Consider the following 23,738-nt stretch of genomic DNA (forward strand, 5'->3'; position numbering starts at 1 on the left):
CTGCCGAGCACCGGGCTGCGGTATACCATGCGGAATATTTACTCGAATCGAAACAAAGTCAAGATAACGATCGAGGCGTCGTGAGTAGAAAAGAATCTGGGAAAGAGCAAATGGCCACCTGAGCCCGTCATCCCCTTTCCTTCATCACAAAATCTCCCCACTCTTGGCTAGACCAACTCCTGCCCTTTATCGAGATGCTCTTTAAGATTGATACTCGTAATGATGCCTGCTTATTCTCGCACTGTTGTGCCTCTGAGCCTCCAACTCAAGTGAGAGCCACACTGCAGGCTTGGCGCACTCGTGGCCTGGAGATGAGCGCATCTGCAGCCCACTTCGGATCTATCTCTTGCATATTATCGTCTTCTCCATCTTGCAATCTCCAATGTGCCCACCTACTCTACCCACGGAATTACTCTCCGACATCCTCTCCCTCGTCACCCCCTCCTGGCGCTGGGGCCGGCTTGGATGGGACAACGACCGCGAGCGCGCCACATGCAAGGAACATGTGCGGTGGTTTTTGCGTTTGAGGCTTGTTAGTCGTGAGTTTATATTCTCCTCTTTGTCGTCTCCCTTCGCAGGCGAAAAGATTGACTTGTACCAGGCACGTTTGATGATCTCGTCATCGACCACGTCCTCGCTGCGCTCCGAGCGGGGAAGCTGGATCGGGAGCTCCCGTTGAGGCGCGGCGCCGCGAGACCATCCACGGTCGCATTTGTGGAGCGATTACTGCGACATTTGGTTCTTCGGACTGCGACCGCAACTGTGAGTCGAGATGGGGATGATGTATGCTCGGTTGTTCGAACGATTGCCGATGGGGCAGCATTGAGTGCGGATTTCCTCACTAGGGGCGAGTTGTCGCCCCCTCTACAACAGGAGGCGACAAGATTACGAGATGTCTACACAGAAGCACTGATTTCAACTCTCACGACCATTATCGGCCCTAACCTCGTTCTCGACACCCTACAACCCGGCCAGGACCACGGCATCGACATGTTCGGACCCCTCAACAATGAAAAACAGCAATGGCGCATCGCCGCGTTAATGGCCGCCGCATACCTCGGTCGGATTTCTGACCTCGAACGGATTCTTTCTCTGGGCATCGACTTAAACTCCGATCCAAGCGATCGCTGGCTCTACCCACCCGTCATGGCTGCCGCAGTAGGTGGGCGTGTGGATGTGCTTCGGTTCCTAGCGTCCCAAGGAGCCGATTTTCACACGCTTACGGTCGGAAATGGGGACAATGCGGTGCACTTTGCAGCTCTTGCTGGACATACCGAGGCTGTTGAGTGGCTGATCAACAACGGGGTGGATTGTGATGTCGTGAACAATGATGGGGTCACGCCATTGTACCGGGCTGCGTGTGCCGGACAGGCAGGTGTCGTGAAAGCCTTGTTTACTGCTCAACCGGAGGGCCTTCGAACCGAGATCAAGGACTCGACGGATCGCGCGCCGATACACTATGCGGTCGAACGAGGCTACGACGACGTCGTACAGGAGTTCCTCTCGTGCAAGAACATAGATATGGAAATCCGAGACGGAATCGGAAACCCGGAGCTGGGAACTGTTGTCACCCCGTTGGTCCTCGCTGCTGCCACGGGACGAGACACAATCTTCCATGCGATATTGGCTCGTTCTGGTCGGACTTGGAATAAGCTGGAGATTCCCCCGCGCACCATGTGTCGCGTCGTCATCAGAGGCGGGAGCCTGGCCATCGCCAAGACGGTCATGGAGATGAACTCCGGCGACGAGAAGAACTGGATGCTTGCTGGCGGAACTTTATATCGCGCCGCGGAGTTTGGGAGGAGCGAGGATGTTCTTCGGTACCTCCTCTCCTTTGAAGATGCGGAGATCAACACCGCACCCCAGGAAGAACAGCCAGGACAGCACGCACCGCCGCTTGTCCTGAAGGCTGCAATTAGCTCCAACAAAATCGGGCACGTCCGCGCGATTCTCGACCATCCACGCTTCGACGCGGTGCGCGCTCTAGGCCCACAGGCAGTCCGGCGTACCTCGCATTTCCTCCAGGCGCTGCCGGATGACGATGACCTCGATCCAGCCATCATGGCAGCGCTCCTGGCGCATCCGGTCTTTGATGCGAATGCGCAAGACATGTCCGGGCGGACTCCTCTCCACTACGCCGCCTCAAGCGGCCAGATAGAACTGGTGAAGCTCCTCCTCGCGCACCCCGGAATCGAGATCGAGCCGGTGGAGTCAGAAGGCAAAACACCGCTCTGCGAGGCCGCAGAGAAAGGACACGCGGCTGTCGTGAGGATGTTCCTTGACATAGCGGGACCAGCCGCTTGGGACGCGACACCAATCGACAAGTCGCCACTGGCCTGTGCTGCACGCGAAGGAAAGGTTAAGATAGTACGGCTGTTGCTCGAGCCACAATATCGGGTCCCACGGGACGTGGTCCGACTTGAGATGAGCAAAGCTGAGAGACGCGTCGCCGGAACCCAGACTCAGTTGGCGGATTTGCGGAAAGGGGGAGGCATTTTTTTGGAGGAGGATGAGGAGTTTAGGAAGATGATGGTGAAATATGGCGAGGAAATGGCTTGCGTCCTGAATGAGATGATAAACATCATGTCGATCAAGTTGGAGGAGGAGAAAGAGAAGCAAGAGTGAGAGCAGGAGCCGATTCGGCCTATTCTGGCGACGGCTGATGTTCGAGGTGAGAGCTGTCTGGAGCAAGAGACTTGGATACTGATATGGTCATGACCAGGTCCTGGCTGTATTGTGGTGTTTATGCCAGGGTTCCTGTTGCTCGGTGCTGGGAATGAAGTCGTTGAGGTTCCTTTCTACCAAAGAACCGCGGACTCTACAGTCTCGTCAGATCACGAATGAGCTCGGGTCAAAGCCAAGACACCAATCACATTGGCTTTCTCAAAGGATCGGTGCGTTCGTTGATGGTGTTGGGAGTGATCATTTGTGGCATCGGGTTCCGAAGAGCCCTCAATCTCGTCAGGTTCTCTACAACAGTAATTCTGACTTGAGGGCATATCCAATTCCAAGCAAGGCGTTCCTGATTCACAAGCATGACAGCCGAGTCTCCATGCAATCGGGCGCGGTTCTTGTCCAATCCAGACTGCGGATTACGTCGGTGGCTGATTATGTGAGCCCTCAGTAAGATCCAGTAAGCCTAGGGCTACAGCTTGTATATGCTCCTTTACCTATTTCAGGCCACACCTCGCAGCGTTTATCGTGGTTCGCCACGGAATACAGTGTGGCGTGGTGATCGGTAAGCCACGATTCTTGATCCATCTCGGAATTGCGATGCCGTCAAGAGCTGCCTGGCCGATACGCATCACAAACCCTGACTTGATCCAAGTCAACTGGAGGCTGTATAGAGCAGAGATGGATAAATAGGACTCGAGGCCACGGCGTTACCATGTGGTCACAATCAAAGCCCAAGTACACAATGACCGACATCAAAGAATCGCCCTTCAAGCCCTCGCAGACATGGCTCGACCGCATCTGCCTGCTCAAACGCCGCGAGGATCCCCTCTCACACTCGCCTCTCGAGAAACACACCATCGTCGCCATCATCACTTTATCCGCCTTCACAGCCCCCTTTGCATCCTCCATCCTCTTCCCATCCTTCACCACCCTCGTCGACCACTTCCACACCTCCGAAACCCGCGTCGCCCTCACGACAACCGTCTTCCTCATCGGCCTCGCCATCGCCCCTCTCTGGTGGAGCTCCCTGAGCCAGGAATACGGCCGCCGCCCTATCCTCCTTGTTAGCTTTGTCCTCTCTGCTATCGCCGCTGTCGTCTGCGCAGTCGCCGACTCCGTCTCCCTCGTCATTGGGTTCCGCTTCGTGGAAGCCCTCGGCTGCTCGTCGGCGCAGAGCGTAGGCGCCGGGGTCATTAGCGACGTCTTCATCCCGACGGAGCGCGGCTCTGCCCTCGGCTGGTTCTACCTAGGCACCCTCATCGGGCCCCTGGTTGCCCCCATCATCGGCGGCGCGCTCCAGGTGTGGCTCGGCTGGCGGTGCACGCTGTACTTCATGGCGCTATTCACAGGCGCAACAGCACTCATCACCGCAGTATCCCTCCCGGAAACACGCGTATCCCAAGCTCCAGACCCAGAGCGCCAGCCGACCACATGGCCCCAGCGCCTACGCCGCGACCTGCTCGCCCCGCTCCCAAAACTCCAATACCTGCTCGTCCCCTCGATCGCCCTATGCATCGCCTACGTGAGCATCTGCTTCGCCGCACTCTACTGCTTCAACACAACCCTCCCCTACGCCTACATGGCGCCCCCCTACAACTTCTCGGCAATCGAAGTCGGCCTGTGCTACATCAGCAACTGCCTCGGCTACGCAATCGGCAGCTTCGCCGGCGGCAAGCTCAGCGACGCCGCGCTGCGGCGCTACGCAGCCACCCACCACGGCGCCACGCACGCCATCGCCCGCCTGCACACCGTCTGGTACGGCGTCGGCTTCGTCCCGCTCGGCCTCCTGCTGTACGGCTGGCTGGTCGAGCGGCAAGTGTTCTGGGTGGCACCGCTGGTCGGCGCGTTTCTGTTCGGACTGGGCCTCATGCTGGTCACGGCGACGGTGATGCCGTTTCTGGTGGATGTAGTCCCGCCGGGCGGGGGCGCGTCGGTCGTGGCGGATCTGAACCTCGTGCGGAATTTGCTTGCCGCGGTGGGGACGGTGGTTTCGCCGATTGCCGCGGGGGGGATTGGGTATGGGTGGTGGATGACGGTTCTCGCGGGGCTTTGTGCTCTGAGTACGGGGTGTGTTGGGGTTGTGGTTTGGAGGGAGGGGAGGAGGGAGGAGAGGGAGAAGAGTGAGAGTGGGCAGAGCACGCCGGTTTGAGTGGGCGTTTATTGGGAGGAGGGGGGAAGAGACGATGGGGGAATCTCCGTTGGCGAGGGTAGAAACGATGGGGAAGGGCGGCGGCCTATGGTGGGCGAATGAGCGTACCATGAGCGCTGACGAGTTATGAGACTTTTGTTATTGGCTAGACTTCTTTGTTTGAGAATCTGCTTGTTTGAATTTCAGTCTTTCCATGCCTATTTGCGTCCTTAGCCAGTAGATGTGGTAGCTGCAAACCAAGAAGCAAAAGAGGAAGAACTAAATTACTTCAAGTGGAATAACCTACATGATATCTCCTGGGTTTAGTGTAGAGAAGCAGCCCTGTAGGGCCATCAGCATGCGCAAGAAAGAAAAATGCATGGTATCAATCTGTACCGTACCAGGCTAGCTAACGAAAGGATGATGATTAAATTTGATAATGATAGCCCTTATTCCCCCTGCCTGCCCTGCCTCCCATAGATTTCCCCGGACCAAACCCTTTCGCCCAACTGCAGAGGCTCTGTGCCAACTCCTCGTCTAGAGCTGCCTCGGCTGTAGAATCGTAGCCCACCCCCCTGCGCCATGTTTACCAACCTCAAGAACACTCCCTTTTCATCGATGCCCGTTTGCATAGGCTCCACTCAACTATACCTCGAAGCCTGGTTGGTGGTCAAGCTAGGCCGTAGGCAACTCCGCATCCTCAGCCCCCTCGCTCCTGCCAAGGTCAGTCAGCATCCAATCGCACGGAAGCAAGGAACCATTGTGATGCAAGTCTACTCACTTCCTCTGCCCCCGCGTCCAGAACCGATCCAAGTCCCCAACAGGAAGCGTAATCGGCAACCCCACGGCTTCGAACAGCTGCGCGATGAGGAGGTAGAAACCCAGGAGACTCGCGACGAAAAGGCATGCGCCGGCGCCCTGCACACAGAAGAGCACATTAGCCCCTTCTTACTTTTTATGTTTTTCCCCTCCATCTCTGGCGCACGCATCCGAATCTAGCTAGGGGAAGGAGAGAGGGCACGACGTACCTTGACACACCGATCCCCCACCACAGCATCCCCCTCGCCAAGGCGCCAGTATCCCGCGGAGAGAAAGAGGAAAACGAGGAGGAGGGTGAGGAAGATGAATGTGTAGACGAGGTTTGTGCGTGTAGCGCAGATGAGGAAGATGAGCATGAGGATGGCCATTGTTATGAAGAGGAATGCTATAAAACGAGATTTGTTAGGATTGCAATTGCATTTCGAGGCGAGCGGGGACAGAGAGGGCGTGAGGGGGTTGTGTTGTGTGAGAAAGGAGGGGGGAGGAACAAAGTACCGTATGTATTCATGAAACTGGCGCTCGCAAGACCGGCTGCTGTATCGGAGGACGAGGAGTAGGGGGCTGTAATATGTTATGTGAGAGGATGATTCAATGGTCAAAGTATTAGGAAGACGAACCGGCGGCGTTGAACGAGGGAATCATCGTAGCGGCAAAGGCGAACCAGAATCCACCTATCCAGATACCAGAGTCAGCCATGAACGAGTTGTCGCAATTACTCTTTCACAGGCAACATACCGATGGTCCCAAAGACGACACAGGGGAAGGTATTTCCAAGGATGAACTCGAGGATACTCGTTATGAGCAGGAGGAGACCGCCGAGGAAGACGATGGGGCCACTTTGCCGTCCAATAAGTTAGTACCGAGCAATTAGAGAGCGACTGTATTATCCAGGTCTTACATGAACGCAACTCCATTCCCACTCGCGCCTCGCCAGGCCATGAGGCAGCAGGAAAGGGGTGTCGTGGTGATCACGAAGCCGCCGAGAGCCCTATACACCGATCAATTATTAGCTCGGCAATCTTATAAGAACAGGAGAGAGGGAACAACAAGTGCAGTCTCACAATGGCGTCGGATTTCCCACAGACTTGGCCAGCGCAGGCTGTTGGCGCGTCATGGGGGTCAGATACAGCCTCTCGAATTGCTCGGCCGTCAGAGTGACCGATGTAGGGACGTGGGAGAGATGGTAAGTGTTGCCTCTGCCATCGGCAGCGCCCTTGGTCTCGCCGTTTTGACTGATGTCAGACATGGTGCCTTGAGCTCTGGAGGGGTTGGATGGTATCAAGATTGAACAGAAGAGGATGTAGTGTAACAAAACCAAGGAGCAAGATCGATAGGGGACACACGTCTTAGTTAAATGAGACAAGGGACGGACTTTCTTATAAAAGACAAAACGAGCGAGCTTCTCCAGACCAGCCTATATGATTGGCGCGGCAGAAAGGAAGCTTGCAGACAACCCCTAACAGCACACACCCCCTAGCCCTTGCCCAATGCGGAGAAGCGGGCATGGCGTATTCCTCCCCAGGTTTCCTCCAGTTCTACAGTCTCCAGTCTCCAGATCTAAAGCCCAGTTTGGAACTCACAAAAGGCGGGGAAAGCTCTCTGGCTCTGGCTCTGGCTCTGGCTCTGGCTCTGGCTCTGGCTCCGGGGTCCCCCGGTCCCATGGTAGCGTAGCTCGATCACGACGACGAGAACAAACGGTGGATCCGTCGACTAGACGCTCTGGTACTAGGACGGAGCTAAGCCTACCCCCGAACTTCCGTCTGATCGACAAGATCCATACCATATATGCCCCATGCATGAAGATCCGTCTCCTTTTCTGACTTGTCGAACTAGCTGGCCCTTGGGTCGGGCCATGCGGACCCGATGGGATGCGGAGCCGCACGGGATGAGATCTACCCCACACCATACACTCTTGATTGGTGCTAGTGTTGACGCTGTGGAGGATCGACGTGCTCGAGAGCCCTGCTGTGTGTTCGCTCGTATCATATCGTAATGACCTGGAAAGGAGGTTGCAGAGATTGAAGTTCGAACCATGCGGACCCGATCTCATCAGCCTCACGCGCCAGGAACCCTGTGGGCAAAGGGATGAGACATGGTCGTTCGAAAAGACCATGACGAGCATTCTGGGGAAATTAGATAATATAACTCGCGTGCCTTTCCAACTTCAAGTTTGAGATCGCTTTGTTAACTCCGTAGGAGACTATTCACACAAGCATTGTACCGGCATCATTTCATTCGCATCAAGGATGAACGATCCATACCTCTCCGCCTGGACCACGCAGTATACAAACTCCCCGGCTACAGCAACCATGTCGAGTACGTTTGAGAAGACGCGTCCGCGTCGCAAGGCGCGGCGCTCGTGCATGAATTGCCAGCGAGGACATAGGACATGCGGTATGCACACTTCCAGCTTTAAACCTTTCTCCTTTATCTTTTTGGTATAGTTATCTAACAAAGTGAATAGATAACCAGCGCCCCTGCGAGCAATGTACGAAGCGCGGAAAGCAGCAGACGTGCATCGATGGGAATCACAAGCAGTTCAAATATCTGCGCGATTCGGAATACCAGCCGACAAGACGGAGGAGGAGTCGCGAGGATACTGGCGAGGCCTCTGAGGGCAGTTCGCCCGAGTGTATTGACCCGGGTCTGCTTCATGCGCAGCAGAGTCCTGCGGCGGAGGGTAATGTGGTGGCGAGACTGCTCAGGGAGCAATCGACTTGCTCGTCTCCATGTTTGCAAACCGTGCGCGACAATCAGCAAGCTATCCAATCTGGTCAACTGCAACAAGCCAGATTAGATGAGCCTCGGAGTCCGGAGGAGGACGTCTTCGAGGATATTCTCGCCGAATTACTGGCCTACGACACGACTAAACCTCCATCCTTTCTCACCATGCCGGCCTTCGATGACCATGAGAGCAAGTCGAATGGATTCAGTATCAGTACGGGCTGGTCGAGTACGTTTTTTCCGCCAACGGAGTGCGAGGTTCGATTACGTTGAGGATCGTTGAGGATATTTTCTGAAACCAAGGTGTTAACCAGTTGCTGTTTACCGTCATTCTCCTGTTCGATTTAGCTTTGCGTGTCTATACCCTTTGAGTAGCAATCTCCACGAGTTTTCCTTTGAGTGCCAAATGCAATTGTTCTGCTAGAAACAACTACGAGTAATCCTTCTACAACCCGCGTAATCCACCCATTCCGCTCGCTACGCCTGTAACAAATCGCATCCATCCAGCAGGATGGGATGTCAGTGTCCCCGCGAGCGCAGCAAAACTCTATCCAAAGCTGCAAACCTGTAGAAACTGCACAACAACTTCCGATCGACCGAGATGAGAGCACGCTCGTCAGCCCAGGACCATCCTGTAGCGCGTCCCCGGCGAACCTAACAATGGAGAAAAAGAAAAACAAGATGAAGCCAAACAAATCCTTCGTCAAGCGATCTCGGAGCTCCCCCGGTCTCAAAGTTATGACTCCACATCGGCATCTCGATCGGCGCCCGCATCGCCGGTCCGGGCCAAGATGCATGCGGAGCCGCATGGGTCGCTCGTATGGGCCCATCCATACGTCTTGCAACTTTGGGGGCCGCACGGGGGGCGCGTGCGGGGCATCCGCACACCCATCCACATTCCCCGTTGTTTTTCGTGGCTCGTTTGGAGAGACCGAATGGAGACTCGAGTCTCCATCTGGTCTCGGTGAACGGCCGGGGCAAGGTGTCGCCTCCCAATCGATGGTCCGCGCGAGAGTCGAGGCAGAATGGAGAGTCGAGCGGGGCCCCGTAGTTGGGTTTCCTTTCTCCTTTACCCCGGATGCGATGGCTGGATTCTCCCCTCATTGCGAGCAATCGAGCAGGTATAAATATGGGGATGGACCTCCAAGGTTCTCATCGCCATCACCAACGCAATCTCCAATTCAGCCAAAGCAAGCAATCAATCAATCAAACCAACTCCACATCCAATCTATCTTTTTCCAACCAACCAACCAACCAACCAACCAAAATGTCCATCCCCGATAAGCAGTGGGCCCAAGTCGCCGAGCAGGTCGGCGGCCCCCTCGTCTACAAGCAAATCCCCGTCCCCAAGCCGGGCCCCGACCAAATCCTCGTCAAGATCAAATACTCGGGCGTCTGCCACACGGACCTGCACGCAATGATGGGCCACTGGCCGCTCCCCGTGAAGATGCCGCTCGTGGGCGGGCACGAGGGCGCCGGAATCGTCGTCGCCAAGGGCGAACTGGTCCACGACTTTGAGGTCGGCGACCGCGCGGGCCTCAAGTGGCTGAATGGATCCTGTGGCGACTGCGAGTTCTGCCGGCAGGCGGACGATCCGCTCTGTGCGCATGCCGCCCTCAGCGGGTATACTGTCGACGGCACATTCCAGCAGTATGCGCTTGGCAAGGCGAGCCATGCGAGTAAGATCCCCGACAATGTCCCGCTCGATGCGGCGGCCCCCGTGCTCTGCGCTGGTATCACCGTGTACAAGGGCCTGAAGGAAGCCGGGGTTCGTCCTGGGCAGACGGTCGCGATAGTGGGCGCTGGCGGTGGTCTGGGGTCCCTTGCGCAGCAGTATGCAAAGGCCATGGGGATCCGGGTTGTGGCTGTGGACGGGGGCGACGAGAAGAGGGCCATGTGCGAGGCGCTCGGCACGGAGACGTATGTCGACTTCACCAAGTCCAAGGACCTCGTTGCAGACGTCAGGGCCGCGACGCCTGACGGACTCGGCGCGCACGCTGTGATCCTCCTCGCTGTCTCCGAGAAGCCCTTCCAGCAGGCGACTGAATATGTGCGCTCGCGCGGAACAATCATTGCGATTGGGTTGCCTCCTGATGCAAACCTCAAGGCGCCCGTTTTCAACACCGTTGTTCGCATGATCAACATCAAGGGGAGCTACGTCGGTAACCGCCAGGACGGCGTGGAGGCTCTTGATTTCTTTGCTCGTGGCCTGATCAAGGCGCCCTTCAAGATCGCGCCATTGTCGGATCTTCCCAAGATTTATGAGCTTATGGGTGAGTTTCTTCTCTTCTTCCTTGATTTGTTAGAGTACTAACGATGTGTAGAGCAAGGAAAGATCGCTGGTCGCTACGTCCTCGAGATGCCCGAATAGACGATTGATTCGGAGTACCTGGCTGGTATATGAGATGAAGTATGATGTTTGGTTTGGTTCAGGATTGGCCCGCAAACTGTATATACAAGGGTCGAATCAGATAGCACAATTGATGATGATTTCCAAGAAACTACTTTTTTCTAAACGTCCTCGGTGACTCTTTGTAGAAGTGCCTCTTGCGCAGTTCGAAGCAACGCATCTCCGTGGTTGGGAACGGTCTGATTCCGCTGCTTTCATTAGACTTGGCACAAGACGAGACATCGCATCTACGGGGGAGTTGCTCTGTCTTCTGTTACTATACAAGCACCTGAGGAGATGCGATCCTACATTCAAGCGATAGTTGGTGGGGACTTCAGGTTCGGTGTATCAGTCACCGAGGGAGGGACCTCAGCAATTTGTGCATTCCCCCAGGCTACCAGCGGGGAAAACGACATTTGCGTATCTGGACGGTTGGAAAGATGATTCTATACTTTACAACTAGGATTATGCCAAATTCATAGGTTCATTACAACTACTACGAATGGATCGTAAAAGGATATGGCGCACCAGGTGAACCGATTCCGATGCAACAAGCGAGAAGCTGGAGTACGACGAGGGCCATACTGTAATACAAAGTTTAGGAAAAAAAGGAGGAAAGAAAAAGAGAGAGAGACAGAGAGAGAGAGAGAGAAACATTGACTCCTGCTGTCGCTTACCACAGGCCCAAAAGGCGTGACAACCAAGCCAGTCCAGAGTATAGCCCCTCCAGACAAAAGACAAAAACGCAACGATGGTAGCTTCGAGGGAGGTCCGCATCCCCGCACCCCATACATACTCCATAGTTCGCATCCGCATCCGCATCCGCATGAACCATCCCACAACTAGACGATCGATTTTTTTATCTTCATCGGAACCGCACCGACCCCAAACCTTGTGCAGTTTGACTTGCAATCGGGCCAAAGGACCCCCGAAAAGCGGGGACGCGGAGAACAGAACGCGGGGCGCAAGCGCACGGGGAAGAGGATGCGGAGCCGCACGACATTCCACACCTCAACACCTCACCTGGACATTCGTCAACGCAACTAGGCAGGAATGAGCTCTTGCGACCGCATGCCAACGGGAAACATCGGACCGGGGTTCCTCGAGTCGCGAATCTCGGACGTGTCCTTTGCCCGCATTGGATTCCGCGGAGATTTGCGATGTGACGGGTATACTATAAGGGGAGGGTGATTCCTCGCCAGGATGGGAGTGTTTCTGGAAAGAAAATTGTCGACTATACTCTGATCTTCTTACTCATCTCATTCCTTGCAACCATGGCTCTCTTCCAGACTATCAAAACACCCACGGTGACCTATGAACAGCCTCTTGGCCTGTACGTCCCTTGCACTTCCCCAACCCTGCTTCCATCCTGCCCCAACCCAAGCTAACACAGTATCCCAGGTTCATTAACAACGAATTCGTCCCCGGAGTCGACAATCAAACCTTCGAAACGATAAACCCCCACAATGAAAAACCCATCGTCGCCGTCCACGAAGGCAACGCACGGGACATCGACATCGCCGTCCGCGCCGCCCGCGCCGCCCTCGAAGGCCCCTGGGCAAGCATCACGCCGAGCGCGCGCGGAAAACTGCTCACGGATCTCGCAGACGCCCTGGAACGCGACATTGAAATCGTCGCGGCCATCGAGGCCCTCGATAATGGGAAAGGCGTGACAATGGCCAAGGGCGATGTCAGCGCCTCGGCCGGGTGCATCCGGTATTACGGCGGGTGGGCGGATAAGATCTACGGGCAGACGATCGATACGGATCCGGATAGTCTGACGTACACGCGGCATGAACCCGTTGGTGTGTGTGGGCAGATTATCCCCTGGAATTTCCCGCTGTTGATGTTTGCGTGGAAGATTGGGCCTGCGCTCGCGACAGGGAACACGATTGTGATGAAGACTGCAGAGCAGACGCCACTGTCCGCGCTGTATATGGCGAAGCTGATCAAAGACGTTGGGTTCCCGCCGGGCGTGGTGAATATCGTGAATGGGTTTGGGCGCACGGCGGGGGCGGCGCTCGCGAGCCATATGGATGTGGACAAGGTGGCGTTCACAGGGTCGACGCTTGTGGGCAGGCAGATCTTGCGAGCTGCAGCAAACAGTAACCTGAAGAAGGTGACCTTGGAACTTGGCGGGAAGAGCCCGAATATCATCCTGCCCGACGCAGACCTCGAAGAGGCGGTTGGGTGGGTGAATCTGGGCATCTTCTTCAACCACGGGCAATGCTGTTGTGCGGGATCACGGATCCTGGTCCACGAGGCCATCTACGACAAATTCATCGCTCTCTTCAAGGAGCGCGCAGAGCAGAACAAGGTCGGAGACCCATTCGACCCGGAAACCTTCCAGGGCCCGCAGGTCTCGCAGCTGCAGTATGACCGGATCATGAGCTATATCTCGGGGGCCAAGGAGGCAGGGGCCAAGGTCATCACTGGCGGCGATCGGCATGGTGGTGAAGGGTATTATATCCAGCCGACGATTTTCGCGGATGTCCATGAGGATATGACGATTGTCAAGGAGGAGGTGTTTGGGCCGGTTTGTACGGTGCAGAAGGTTAGCAGTGAGGAGGAGGCGATTCAGTTGGCGAATAAGACGAATTATGGTGAGTCCAGGCAATCTTCTTTCCTTCGAGCTTCGTCTCTAGGGTATTCGAATGAGCGATCGCTGACGCTGACTTCATCCAGGCCTCGCTGCCGCTGTGCACACAACCAACATCAACACGGCCATTCGCGTCTCCAATGCGATCAAGGCTGGGTAAGTTGCGCAGTTCCCAAACCCCCGGCTTCTCCAGCTCGGTTTACTAACAATGTGAGTAGAACTGTCTGGGTGAACAACTACAACACCCTGCACTACCAGATGCCCTTTGGCGGCTTCAAGGAATCAGGCATTGGGCGTGAACTGGGCGCGTACGCTCTGGAGAACTACACCGAGGTCAAGACTGTGCGTGTGCAGTTGTCAAAGCCGAAGGCGTAGATTGGCTTGGTCTCTTGAAAATGTTCCGTGTTCTGTATGCTTTAGTTATTCGCTGCTTTCCGATCTATTAGTTTTCTACACAGCATGGAGACCGTATAAGCTATGTATTCATTGGATTGAATGAGTATAAGTTCAAGGAAAACCGGTTCTTATAGAGAGTCTATACCCCAAAGTAAAACTCTGGATCAGCAAATCACACTGGACCAAATAAGCCATCCAACCATGTATTCATATATTATTCCGTCACGATAGTTCACGCTACGCCCGCAGTGCATCCGGCCCCCACTCCTCGTATCCCGCGCCAGCGGTCATTGGCCCCCAACCCCGCTCGCACTCGACCTCGCTCACCGTGACCGGAGTCGGAGTAAGCAGGAACCCAGCTGGACCTTCCAATCATCCTTCCAGGGCGCTCGAGACATGGAAGTCATGTGAGCCCAACCCCCGCAGAGCCCAATGGACGACTTTCCCCAGGATTTCGCCCACCGCGACAAATCCCGCTCCCGCCGTCCCCAACCTGAACTCCCGCCCGGCTGTTACATCCAGGGCCAGACAGCCTATGAATCGATACTTGCTCATAAATTAGGAACATATATTGATGAGATGGGAGACTCGCGTCGTCGCCAGAACCATAGCTGCGATCCGTGTCGCAAGGGGAAGAGGGGGTGTGATGCGCCTGTAAGTGTCTTCTGGGTTGGGGTTGCGGCTCCGAGACAGGAGGGATCATGCCATACATCCCTGTCGGATCGAATCCACCTCGACATGTTTGAGATGCTAATGGCGTCTAGGAAGTCCGCGAGGAGATCGGCTACACGTGCTCGAATTGCAAGCGATGGAAGAAGAAATGCACCTTCAATTTCGTCTCGTCGCGGCGCGCAGATACCCGTGGTGTCGCTGGGAATGCACGCTCAAAAGCAAAGGCCGCGTCTACATCCACATCCACTTCAGCTGCTCCAACCGCCATCCCTGCCTCGGTCGCGACCTCTGTAGCGGCCCCTCCGACCCCGGATAGTGGGGACATTCCGACCATGACGATGCCGAGTATAAGTTCGTGGAATACCCTCCTCGATGAGGGATTGCGGTCATCGGAGCTGGACCCAGCGAGTCTGGGTGAGATGTTTGCGTTCACGTCGCCGTCGAACTACGCTGCGTCGGCGTTGCATGCGCAGGCGCCGAATACTGTGGGTGGAGGGAACGATGCGATTGCGTGGGACATGGGGATTCCAACAGAAGGCTGGACCACGACAATGCCGCACTCGGAAAAGTCGCTTAGTCCACTTGCACCACAGCTCTTTGTGCCCCAGGACAACGTGAGCATGAATCCGTATGATGTTGAAATTATCCAGGAACTAGACGACGGCTCCTCGGACGACACCTCCACCGATCACATCGCCAAGAAGCGGAAATTCCAGTGGGATCTGTGCGTTGCGTCGGACAAGGCGGCAAACCGAGTCGGTCGCTCGACAATGACACGAAACCTGATCCGAATATACCACGACAGTATGGAGAACGCGCTTTCGTGCTGGCTAACCGAACATAATTGTCCGTACGCCGACCCAATGAGCGCATTGGTGCCGTTCAACCAGAGAAAAGAGTGGGGACCCAGCTGGTCGAATCGAATGTGTATCCGGGTGTGCCGGTTAGATCGCGCGGCCTCGTCGATACGAGGGAGGGCATTGAGTGCAGAGGAGGATAAGACTGCGGCGCGGGCGCTGCACCTGGCCATCGTAGCCTTTGCATCACAGTGGACGCAGCACGCACAAAGGGGGATGGGATTATCGGTTCCCGCTGATATCGCGTACGATGAACGGTCCATCCGGAAGAACATCTGGAACGAGGCAAAGCATGCGCTGCAGCATTCAACGGGGATTCCCTCGTTCAGAGTGATATTTGCGAATATCATCTTCTCTCTCACGCAGAGTCCGCTGGACGAGACTCAACCCGCCAAGCTTGGGCAGCTTTTGGAAAATGACGGTGCGCCGGTATTCCTGGAGAACGCAAACCGGCAACTGTATACGTTCCGCCACAAGTTTGCGAGACTCCAGCGCGAGGCTGCTCCAGCCGTGTCAGATCTTAGACGTGGATCAATCTCATCGACGCTGACCGAAGTCCTCGAAGTACCAACACCAGAGAGCCAACAGCTCGACCCGATCCTCGCAAGCCAAGACCACCGCAGCACCCTCAGCCTCCTCTTCTGGCTCGGAATCATGTTCGACACCCTCAGCGCGGCCATGTACCAACGCCCGCTCGTCGTCTCGGACGAGGACAGCCAGATCGCCTCCGCCTCACCCTCCCCTTCCACTGACCACCGTGTCAACCTCAACTACTGGGAAGTCCCAGACCACAATGCTCCGGCCAAGAACGACGTCTGGGGCGACTTCTTCCTGAACCCCCCGAAGCGCCAGGAACCGATCCCGCTCTCCACAACACATCCACACCTCCAAACGCAACAACCGCGCTGGCCCTGCTCCTACGAAGAAGCAGCCTCCGTCCTCTCCGAAGCAACCCCCGTCAAAGTCCTCCTCTACCGCCGCGTCACCCAACTCCAAACCCTCATCTACCGCGGAGCGTCACCCGCCCGCCTCGAACAAGTTATCCAAAAGACACTGCTGGTCTACCACCACTGGACCTGCACCTATCAGACTTTCATGCTCGACTGCGTTGCGAACCACGAGTCTCTCCCGCATCGCATCCAGTCCTGGTACGTGATTCTGGACGGACACTGGCATCTCGCTGCCATGCTGCTTGCGGACGTACTCGAGAGTATAGATCGAAGTCACCTTGGGCTCGAATCGGAGCGCGAGTCCCGGATCGCGAATGATCTGATCGCTACACTCCGAATCGACAACGCCCTTGCCGTCGGAGCCCTCGCGCGCTCATCGCTCCACGGACAGAATAGCACGATGCACCGATATTTCCATGATAGTCTGAACGAAGTTGCCTTCCTTGTCGAGCCGTGGACAGTCGTGCTCATCCATTCATTTGCAAAAGCAGCGTATATCTCGCTAGAATGTCTGGGGACTTCTGCCGGGGGGAGTGATGACGGGCCACAGGGAGCGCTGGCAGAGTGCTTTCGACAGAATTGCGAGTTTTGTATTTGTGCATTGAAGTATCTTGGACGGAAATCGGATATGGCGTCTTGTGTTGCCGGCGGGTTGGAGAGGGAGTTGGCTGCAAAGGTCGGCGGGCTGGGTTAGATAGAGTGTTGGGCTCGGTTTTTTATTTATTTTATTTATATGGCCGGTTTGGGTTCTTTTATGTATTATTGGTGAAGCGATTCTTCTTTTCAAGCATGAAATCCAATGTAAGCAATTCGAATCCTGGGGCTTCCTTCGCGCCTTCCCAAACGCGTCACGAGAGCCGTGTCTGCCAAGTGTGAACAACCCTCCATGAAACGTAAACGAACCTCCGACTGTGCAATTTACCATCATCAAAATGGCCTTGATCGCCATGGGCATCATTTCGGCCAATGTTAATTCTTCGTAAGACCTTCTTATCCTTCCAGATGTCCCTGAGCAGCGAAGGAAAACGCATTCAACCACACCAGTATTGACCTCTCAAGTTTGCTCCACCCCCACAGCTCTCAAGCAAACGTCGCTCGAGCGAATCAAGTCGAATCTGACAGGCGATTGGGAAGACGTCGGGAAGTGCATGCATGAACCGGCCTACACAACCAATAAGTGTTGAGAAAGGCCTGCATCGCGTTCATCCTTCGTGCCACTTGTCAGCTTGCAGGCGAGCTGAACATGGAGGAAAAGGCGCTCATGGACGCTGGAGATATTTGCTCCTTCCTAAACCCGTCATAAACAATTTTTTTTTTTTTGGATCTGCCTACCATTAACATCGTTTCGAACTTTTATAACAGTACTCCCATGTGAAATGTCGGACGACTCGGATGGTTTTGTGAGTTGATCTGAGTTCTTGTGATTACAAGTATGTACGGAGTACGTGCTGACCGACTAAAAGGAGACTGTCGGGGATATTAACAGTGGCCAGGGCGTCAGCGAAGACATCATCAACAACGGCGAAAAGGCGACCGGGCGCGTCAAGCCTGAATCTGGCATTGTGAACCCATATTGGACTGAAGACAGTTTGCAGGCCCAAATAGAAAAGGCAATCAAATATGATGACGTCTCAAGACTCGAGGCCCTGGTACCGTTTGAATACCTCGATAAGACGTTTACATTTGGCTTTCACACTCCGCACCCCGCCATCGAGATACACCCAACCGCTGAAAGTTGGACAGCGCTCTTGTGGGCCTCCGCAGTCGGTAGCACGAATATTGTCGTGAATCTTTTGGACCGAGGGGCAGATTTCTTGTCTCAGAAGAGATGGGAAGGCTCTAATGTGTTTCATATAGCAGCCCTGTGTGGGCACGCCCAGATCCTGGAGCTGCTCTTTGATCGGAGGCCGGAGCTCCTCGAACTACAGACGATAGACGGCGAAACGGCTCTAATCCTGGCAGCGCGCCAAGGGTGTGTGGCTGCTGTCGAGACTCTCCTTGCAATGGGCGCAGACCCTACAGTTGCAAATTTGATACAGCAAACTGCTTTGCATGCCGCATGTACCAACGGTGACGAAAATGGCTGTCGAGCACTTCTCACAAGCCTGTTACGGCGCAGTCCAAGGGAGGCCAAGGCGGCAATCACGGCAACAGATATACTTGGTGCCAGCCCATTTGATCAGGCAGTTTATTCGTGCCACACCGAGATCCTTTTGCAACTGATCGAAACCCCAGCCTACTTTCCGTCCTTCCCATTCCAAGATCAAGTTATTTTACCATCGCAAAAGAGTAACCCCAGTAAGGTCAAGGAGCTACTCTTGAACTGGATGCAGAGTGGACAAGAGGAGGACCTCTCTCGACACCGGGAAGCGATCGTTTGTTGGGCATGGTTGAACGGCCGGGAAGGGCTCATCAACATGAATCACAAAGTTTCGCTCTATAGAGAAGAGGCGCAGTGGGTTCACATCGCTACTATCGGTGGCCACATTCCCGTTATGAAGCGCTGCCTTGGTAGCAAAATGGATATCCTTGCACCAGCCAGGGGTGGAATAACGCCTCTTCATCTGGCTGCAACGCATGGGCACGTTGACCTACTCCAGTATCTGCTAACCTATTTGTCTGAGCCGGGGCCCAGGACTGAGACTCAGGGTGTCAATACGCTTGACGCCATCCTCATGGCTACGGAAGAAGGTAGGACGGTTCTCGACTGTGCCGTCTTGGGAGGTGCGAGGAAGCGGAAACACGCTGAACGTATTATCTGGAGACAGGTGCATCAGTCCATCTATGAACAGAGAGATGGGTTCTTCCGCTCTCAGCCCTCAAAGGCAACTCGGGTTCTGGAGTTGGCAGCAAGACACGCGTGTTCGGGAAAGGAGAATCTGCTTCGGTGCTTCCAAATGATGCCGTTGAGAACTGGATCGCCACACGTCTCAGAACTGGGGCTGGAATATGGCCGGAACGCCTTGCACTGGGCTATATACCACCAACAGCCCACAGTGCTATGGTGGCTGCTTGCAAATAGAGAGCACGCCAGGGATGGGGACATGCTTCATGGCACTTACATAAACGATCGCGTAAGAAACGGGTTGACCACGGCGGACGAGCAAAGCTTGAATAGATTAATTGGAGAGCTGCTCTTGGAGCCGCCGCCTGTTATCAAGCACTCCGTGCCAGGTGGTGATGACACCATCCCACCTTTCATATATGTTCCCGATGTATATATTTATGAACAGGCAACGGTCATCGACTTTTACGTGCGAGATCCTCACATATGCTTCAAAGCATGTGAGATGTTTAGTATTATCTACGGGAAAGGGGCTTCGGAGATCATGAGTGATGATGGCTTACGGACCATGGCGTCATTAACAGCAGCACTTGAGGCCTTGAAGGAAAAACAGAGTGAAGTTGATACTATACAAGGCCTACCAATTGCCCGTCTGTTGAGGACGGCTGAAAGAAAGAGGGACCACCAACTGAGGTGGTTTCATCTTCCCTGTAATGAGGTGAGTTGCATTCACGCTGTAAGCCCATGCTTCAGCCACTAATTAGCAATTTGCCAGCTCCGAGTTGTTCAGGTATTTTCCTCTCGCCTCTCACTCTATCAAGCCTGACCCTGAGTAGGACCTCATGACCAGGATCGCAAGGGAACAAGGTCTAACCGCCAAGGACCACGGGCCATTGAATTCCTTCGTAAAAGAGTCCTGTGTGGGTATCCCAGCTGGAGGGCGAAAATCGTACGCGAAGCCGCAGTGCGTGGTAAGCTTCTATTAACTTGACCTTATCTTCCTTCCAATACCTGCTGAGAAACGCGCTTAGGGCAAATCCAAGGATCGGCACAAGCCTGAACAAAGTGCGCTTAAGGACCAGTTTCCGCCAACGCCGATGGGAGAGAGTCGTCGGGGGATGGCGGATGACAAGCGCATAGTTTCCTTCTACGTCTGTAACCGTACTCTTTGAGGTGTTCTACTAATTTTTGTTTATAGATGCCCTACTTATCCTGGTCGCAATGGTCACCCAAGCCAGCTGATGCTACCTCAAGTTACCAATCTCAAATGCAACGATCCCCATTTAGGTGTGAACCCATGACGCTCGATCAATACTATTACGCGTCTCTCGATGACACTACCGAGCGAGATATGGACCAGGTGATGGCAAGATACATACAGAGGCAGGAAGCCCGCCGTGCAACGGAAGGAATGGTCCCGTTTGATGAGGTGGCAATCAGACCTCGTGGAGGAATTCTCAGCCAGATTCTCGTCGTGGACCAGCTTTGGCTCTGGATCCTGGGCGACGGTATGCCCCTTTCGCTGGTACTGTATTACCTCTACCGACAGCGCTAACCTCTGGCCCTGCCTTTCTTTTTTGTTCTCAGACACTGTCATCAGTTGCACACCGCAGAACCCGGATACCGCTGGTCCAGGCTTCCTCGAACTCGTTATGGAGAAGCTACAATCACCCACCAACAACTCGCGGGTGTCCGCAGAGACGCTTGCTGAGCTTATCGCGAGTACAGCGGTTAGCCTTTTCAATGAAAAACAGGTCCCCGTTTCTGGGACCAAGGTATCGCCGTTGGAAGTGTTTCGGGCCTCGATTGGGTTCGTGGTATGTGTGTTCAATCAACCAGTAGGTTGAGCAAAACAGCTGACCCCATTCAGCGCAGCTCGGAGGCAGAGCTGTTCAAGAACTTTCAAGCCTCGTTCAAGAAACGAGAGGCTAATCTCAACAAGTCCGAGTCAGCAGAGATAGAAGATGGCAAGGAAAACGAGTACCTCAATATCGGCGCCGAAATGGGCCTGCTACTTGAGATCAAGGATATCTGTGACGAGCTAAACATCTTGAAGAGTCTAGTCGAGGACCAAGAGCGCGTCTGGAGACAGGCCTCGGAAGTGATAGGAGGCAGCAATTCTGCATTCAATAACTGCCTACCTTCTGAGGCTCAACGGGACATTATGGGCCTGATTCAGGACGCCGAGGTCGTCCAAAAGTCTATCCATACCCTGGTGGACTTGAAGCAAAAGCAGGCCAGCCCAACGGAAGCAAAATTCGCAAGGCAGCAGGCGCAGGATACCGCGAAACAGACCGATACCATCGTCGTGTTTACCGTGGTGACTATTGTCTTTGTCAGTTGCCCTATCCTCACTCTTGAGTGCAGTCCTTACAGGCCTCTCCATAGCTCCCTCTCTCCTTCCTCACGAGTCTGTTTGCATTGAACATTAGCAACTTTCCGCACGAGGGCAACGACGTCGTTTATCAAGGGCGGTGGATATTTCCAATACTTTGTAAGGGGCTCTGCTTGCTCGGTGTTTTCTGAAATACTGCTAACCTCTCTGGGCATATAGTTGGAGTCTCGCTTGCCGTCTCCGGCTTCTTCATGGCCATCGCATTCCAGGCAAACTCGCTCAAAATGCACCTGGCCAACGGCTGGCGGCACCTGAGGAGCGAGACACAGAAAAGGGTCGCAAGGAGGCAGACCAAGTCTGCTGCCGAGGACGAGAAGGTCTAAAAGGGCACCGTCTGATCTGCCTGTCCATAAATTTCGGGAATATCTACTTCATCTCATCATGCCCTCCCTCGTCACCATTCAAAACCTGACTCTAACCCCCCAACCCCCGGCAACCCCCCTCGCAAGAACAAAAACCCCCGCAGCAGCCAAATACAGCACCCCAGCAAAGATAATCAACCCTGAAAACCCACCCCCCTCACTCTCCTGAATCGCCCCAGCCATGGGAATCCCCGTAAGCGTCCCAAGACTAACAAGCGTAAACGTCGTCCCATTCCTCTTCCCATAATCCTCCATCCGACAAACCTGCGAGATACACACAGGCGTCAAGCTAATCGCCGCCCCGGACCAGAACCCGTAGAGAACCGCATACGCAACCACAGCACCCCGGTTACTCCCAGCACAATACCACAGCGCGAGTGTCGAGACCGCGCACCCGATCGCCGTCACGATCATAATGTTGAATCGCCCCAGGCGATCGGCCAGGATCCCCGGGAGCGCGCGGCCAGGGATCGCGCCGACGTTGAGCAAGATACACAACTGGTACGAGACATTGCGTCCCACTCCCGCATGCAGCCCATACGAAACGATATACGCATACGGGACAAACGCCGCAAACTCCACGAGCCAAATCGCGGCCGTTGTCAGCGCATACCTGCCATCCCTCAACGCGCCAAAATCAACCGCCATCCCGGCCTCAGTATTGGCCGGCAACCTCGTCTTGAGGAGGAGGCAGGCAAGGGTACACAGAACCGCGGAAATCATCCCGATGATCCGCATCGCCCACGCGAAGCCTAGGACGGGGGCGACGTAGAGGATGATCAGGCTGAAGGAGACGCCGCCGAGCCCGCCGGCTGTGCAGGCGAGCCCCGTGGCGAGCCCGCGATTCACGTCGAACCAGTGGCCCAAGGCTGAGATTGCGGGGGTGAAGAGGCAACATGAGGAAAGGCCGCCGAGGATGCTGAAGGAGAGGAGGATTTGGTAGTATTCTAGGTTAATTAGTATGGTTGTCGATGCTTGGGTAATGGGGAGGAAGAGGGAGAGGAGCTCGTACCAGTGCTCTCGCTAAAGCAGAATATCGACACGATCAGGCCAAATGAGCCCGGTAGGACGACAGGGAGGACGCCGCGGCTATCGAATATAGGACCTGCACCAGACGCACAAACACACACATCAGCTTGTGTTCAAGCTCTCTTCTCCCCCTCTCCCGCCTTCCCCCACAAGAATACATCAAGAGGGAGGGAATACCAATCTGCGCGGCCCCAAAATACAAAAAGAAGCTAAAAGCCCCAAAGATCCATCCAACCTGCGACTCCGTATAGCCCGCAAGCTGGTTCGTCGCGGTCCACGCGTGCAGCACGCCGATTGTGTTGAGCAGGCCCATTGAGGGGACCATTGCGCACCAGGATCCTAGAACGACGAGCCATGCTGCGGTGCCGCCGTCAGGGTATTTCTCTGGAGACGCGGAGATCGATGGGTCGGGCTCTATCGTGACCCCTGGACAATCCTTTTCTGGGGCTGGGGCTGTTTTGTCGTTGTGGTCTTGTTCGGATTGGGTTCTGTCTCCATCGTGGACGTGGATTACCCCGGGTGAGACGCCAGGTTGGTGCAGGACTGCCATGAGGGAGTTCGTACTATGTCCAAAGGGTCAGGGGCATTTCCAGGAATGGTTTCCAGGAAGAAGTTGGACATGTGCTTGATTTTGCTAGCAGGCGATAAAAACAAGAATCTGGTGGGTGGGTGGGGTCTTCTCCAATTTTTCATGCGGGTTCGTCCAGGTCTCCAAATATCGGAGCCGAGAGAGCTCGACGAGTTGGGATCAGGTTGGGGTACTGATGAGTGTGTCCGTATGATGTTGGCACCCAAGGGGGAACTATAAGCCCAACCAGAAAATGCAATCTGCGTAAAGATTGGACTTTTGGAGTACACAGTATTGATGGCTAAATGGTGACCAAAATATATTTTCTCCTCAAATACGAGAGACGAGGCGTATTAGGCTATGGTGTGACAGGTATAAGTAGATATTGA

The 23,738-nt window shown here is 54.8% G+C and overlaps 9 protein-coding genes across 9 annotated transcripts; 7 read left to right on the forward strand and 2 right to left on the reverse strand.

The window, feature by feature from the left end:
- Positions 1-71: 71 nt before the first annotated feature.
- Positions 72-3,007, forward strand: BJX68DRAFT_137962 (ankyrin repeat domain-containing protein). Its single transcript, XM_071036415.1, has 2 exons — positions 72-539; positions 602-3,007. Exons 1-2 carry the CDS (start codon positions 383-385, stop codon positions 2,623-2,625), a joined length of 2,181 nt encoding a protein of 726 aa, XP_070896385.1. The 5' UTR covers positions 72-382; the 3' UTR covers positions 2,626-3,007.
- A 411-nt stretch (positions 3,008-3,418) lies between these two features.
- BJX68DRAFT_269455 (putative florfenicol exporter) lies at positions 3,419-4,825 on the forward strand (the record flags this gene model as incomplete). Its single annotated transcript, XM_071046358.1, has 1 exon — positions 3,419-4,825. One exon carries the CDS (start codon positions 3,419-3,421, stop codon positions 4,823-4,825), a length of 1,407 nt encoding a protein of 468 aa, XP_070896386.1.
- Positions 4,826-5,133: 308 nt separating this feature from the next.
- On the reverse strand, positions 5,134-7,232 carry BJX68DRAFT_242580 (transcriptional activator of ethanol catabolism AlcS). Its single transcript, XM_071041006.1, has 7 exons — positions 6,685-7,232; positions 6,522-6,611; positions 6,359-6,459; positions 6,241-6,294; positions 6,119-6,184; positions 5,833-6,008; positions 5,134-5,722 (listed from the first exon to the last, which is right to left on the reverse strand). Exons 1-7 carry the CDS (start codon positions 6,867-6,869, stop codon positions 5,582-5,584), a joined length of 813 nt encoding a protein of 270 aa, XP_070896387.1. The 5' UTR covers positions 6,870-7,232; the 3' UTR covers positions 5,134-5,581.
- A 410-nt stretch (positions 7,233-7,642) lies between these two features.
- Positions 7,643-8,762, forward strand: BJX68DRAFT_242582 (uncharacterized protein). The gene is made up of 2 exons (XM_071041007.1): positions 7,643-8,017; positions 8,088-8,762. Exons 1-2 carry the CDS (start codon positions 7,870-7,872, stop codon positions 8,618-8,620), a joined length of 681 nt encoding a protein of 226 aa, XP_070896388.1. The 5' UTR covers positions 7,643-7,869; the 3' UTR covers positions 8,621-8,762.
- Positions 8,763-9,614: 852 nt separating this feature from the next.
- Positions 9,615-10,718, forward strand: BJX68DRAFT_269458 (zinc-dependent alcohol dehydrogenase; the record flags this gene model as incomplete). Its single annotated transcript, XM_071046359.1, has 2 exons — positions 9,615-10,620; positions 10,672-10,718. The coding sequence occupies 2 exons, from the start codon at positions 9,615-9,617 to the stop codon at positions 10,716-10,718; spliced, it is 1,053 nt and encodes a 350-aa protein (XP_070896389.1).
- Positions 10,719-11,761: 1,043 nt separating this feature from the next.
- Positions 11,762-13,931, forward strand: BJX68DRAFT_138252 (aldehyde dehydrogenase family protein). Its single transcript, XM_071036420.1, has 4 exons — positions 11,762-12,069; positions 12,138-13,339; positions 13,422-13,491; positions 13,554-13,931. The coding sequence occupies exons 1-4, from the start codon at positions 12,011-12,013 to the stop codon at positions 13,708-13,710; spliced, it is 1,488 nt and encodes a 495-aa protein (XP_070896390.1). The 5' UTR covers positions 11,762-12,010; the 3' UTR covers positions 13,711-13,931.
- A 344-nt stretch (positions 13,932-14,275) lies between these two features.
- Positions 14,276-16,982, forward strand: BJX68DRAFT_242585 (Zn(II)2Cys6 transcription factor domain-containing protein). The gene is made up of 2 exons (XM_071041008.1): positions 14,276-14,385; positions 14,496-16,982. The coding sequence occupies exons 1-2, from the start codon at positions 14,311-14,313 to the stop codon at positions 16,902-16,904; spliced, it is 2,484 nt and encodes an 827-aa protein (XP_070896391.1). The 5' UTR covers positions 14,276-14,310; the 3' UTR covers positions 16,905-16,982.
- Positions 16,983-17,586: 604 nt separating this feature from the next.
- On the forward strand, positions 17,587-21,713 carry BJX68DRAFT_269461 (ankyrin repeat domain-containing protein; the record flags this gene model as incomplete). Its single annotated transcript, XM_071046360.1, has 10 exons — positions 17,587-17,610; positions 17,674-19,713; positions 19,771-19,785; positions 19,832-19,966; positions 20,027-20,146; positions 20,194-20,503; positions 20,583-20,812; positions 20,866-21,330; positions 21,384-21,489; positions 21,550-21,713. 10 exons carry the CDS (start codon positions 17,587-17,589, stop codon positions 21,711-21,713), a joined length of 3,609 nt encoding a protein of 1,202 aa, XP_070896392.1.
- A 78-nt stretch (positions 21,714-21,791) lies between these two features.
- On the reverse strand, positions 21,792-23,331 carry BJX68DRAFT_269462 (putative oxalate/formate antiporter; the record flags this gene model as incomplete). Its single annotated transcript, XM_071046361.1, has 3 exons — positions 21,792-22,699; positions 22,765-22,857; positions 22,959-23,331. 3 exons carry the CDS (start codon positions 23,329-23,331, stop codon positions 21,792-21,794), a joined length of 1,374 nt encoding a protein of 457 aa, XP_070896393.1.
- Positions 23,332-23,738: the final 407 nt, after the last annotated feature.

This window comes from Aspergillus pseudodeflectus (assembly GCF_044049435.1).
Source record: "Aspergillus pseudodeflectus strain CBS 756.74 chromosome Unknown BJX68scaffold_39, whole genome shotgun sequence".
NCBI lineage: Eukaryota > Fungi > Ascomycota > Eurotiomycetes > Eurotiales > Aspergillaceae > Aspergillus > Aspergillus pseudodeflectus.

Excerpts from the sequence above, each read along its gene's own strand:
- BJX68DRAFT_137962 (XM_071036415.1), top strand. The coding sequence starts at position 383 with ATGTGCCCACCTACTCTACCCACGGAATTACTCTCCGACATCCTCTCC. Across the intron at positions 540-601 it reads GCGTTTGAGGCTTGTTAGTC|GCACGTTTGATGATCTCGTC; the intron begins GTGAGTTTATAT and ends GACTTGTACCAG.
- BJX68DRAFT_242580 (XM_071041006.1), bottom strand. The coding sequence starts at position 6,869 with ATGTCTGACATCAGTCAAAACGGCGAGACCAAGGGCGCTGCCGATGGC. Across the intron at positions 6,009-6,118 it reads CAGTTTCATGAATACATACG|CATTCCTCTTCATAACAATG; the intron begins GTACTTTGTTCC and ends CTCGTTTTATAG. Across the intron at positions 5,723-5,832 it reads TGGGGGATCGGTGTGTCAAG|GGCGCCGGCGCATGCCTTTT; the intron begins GTACGTCGTGCC and ends TTCTGTGTGCAG.
- BJX68DRAFT_242582 (XM_071041007.1), top strand. The coding sequence starts at position 7,870 with ATGAACGATCCATACCTCTCCGCCTGGACCACGCAGTATACAAACTCC. Across the intron at positions 8,018-8,087 it reads GCGAGGACATAGGACATGCG|ATAACCAGCGCCCCTGCGAG; the intron begins GTATGCACACTT and ends CAAAGTGAATAG.
- BJX68DRAFT_138252 (XM_071036420.1), top strand. The coding sequence starts at position 12,011 with ATGGCTCTCTTCCAGACTATCAAAACACCCACGGTGACCTATGAACAG. Across the intron at positions 12,070-12,137 it reads TATGAACAGCCTCTTGGCCT|GTTCATTAACAACGAATTCG; the intron begins GTACGTCCCTTG and ends ACAGTATCCCAG. Across the intron at positions 13,340-13,421 it reads GGCGAATAAGACGAATTATG|GCCTCGCTGCCGCTGTGCAC; the intron begins GTGAGTCCAGGC and ends GACTTCATCCAG.
- BJX68DRAFT_242585 (XM_071041008.1), top strand. The coding sequence starts at position 14,311 with ATGGGAGACTCGCGTCGTCGCCAGAACCATAGCTGCGATCCGTGTCGC. Across the intron at positions 14,386-14,495 it reads AGAGGGGGTGTGATGCGCCT|GAAGTCCGCGAGGAGATCGG; the intron begins GTAAGTGTCTTC and ends AATGGCGTCTAG.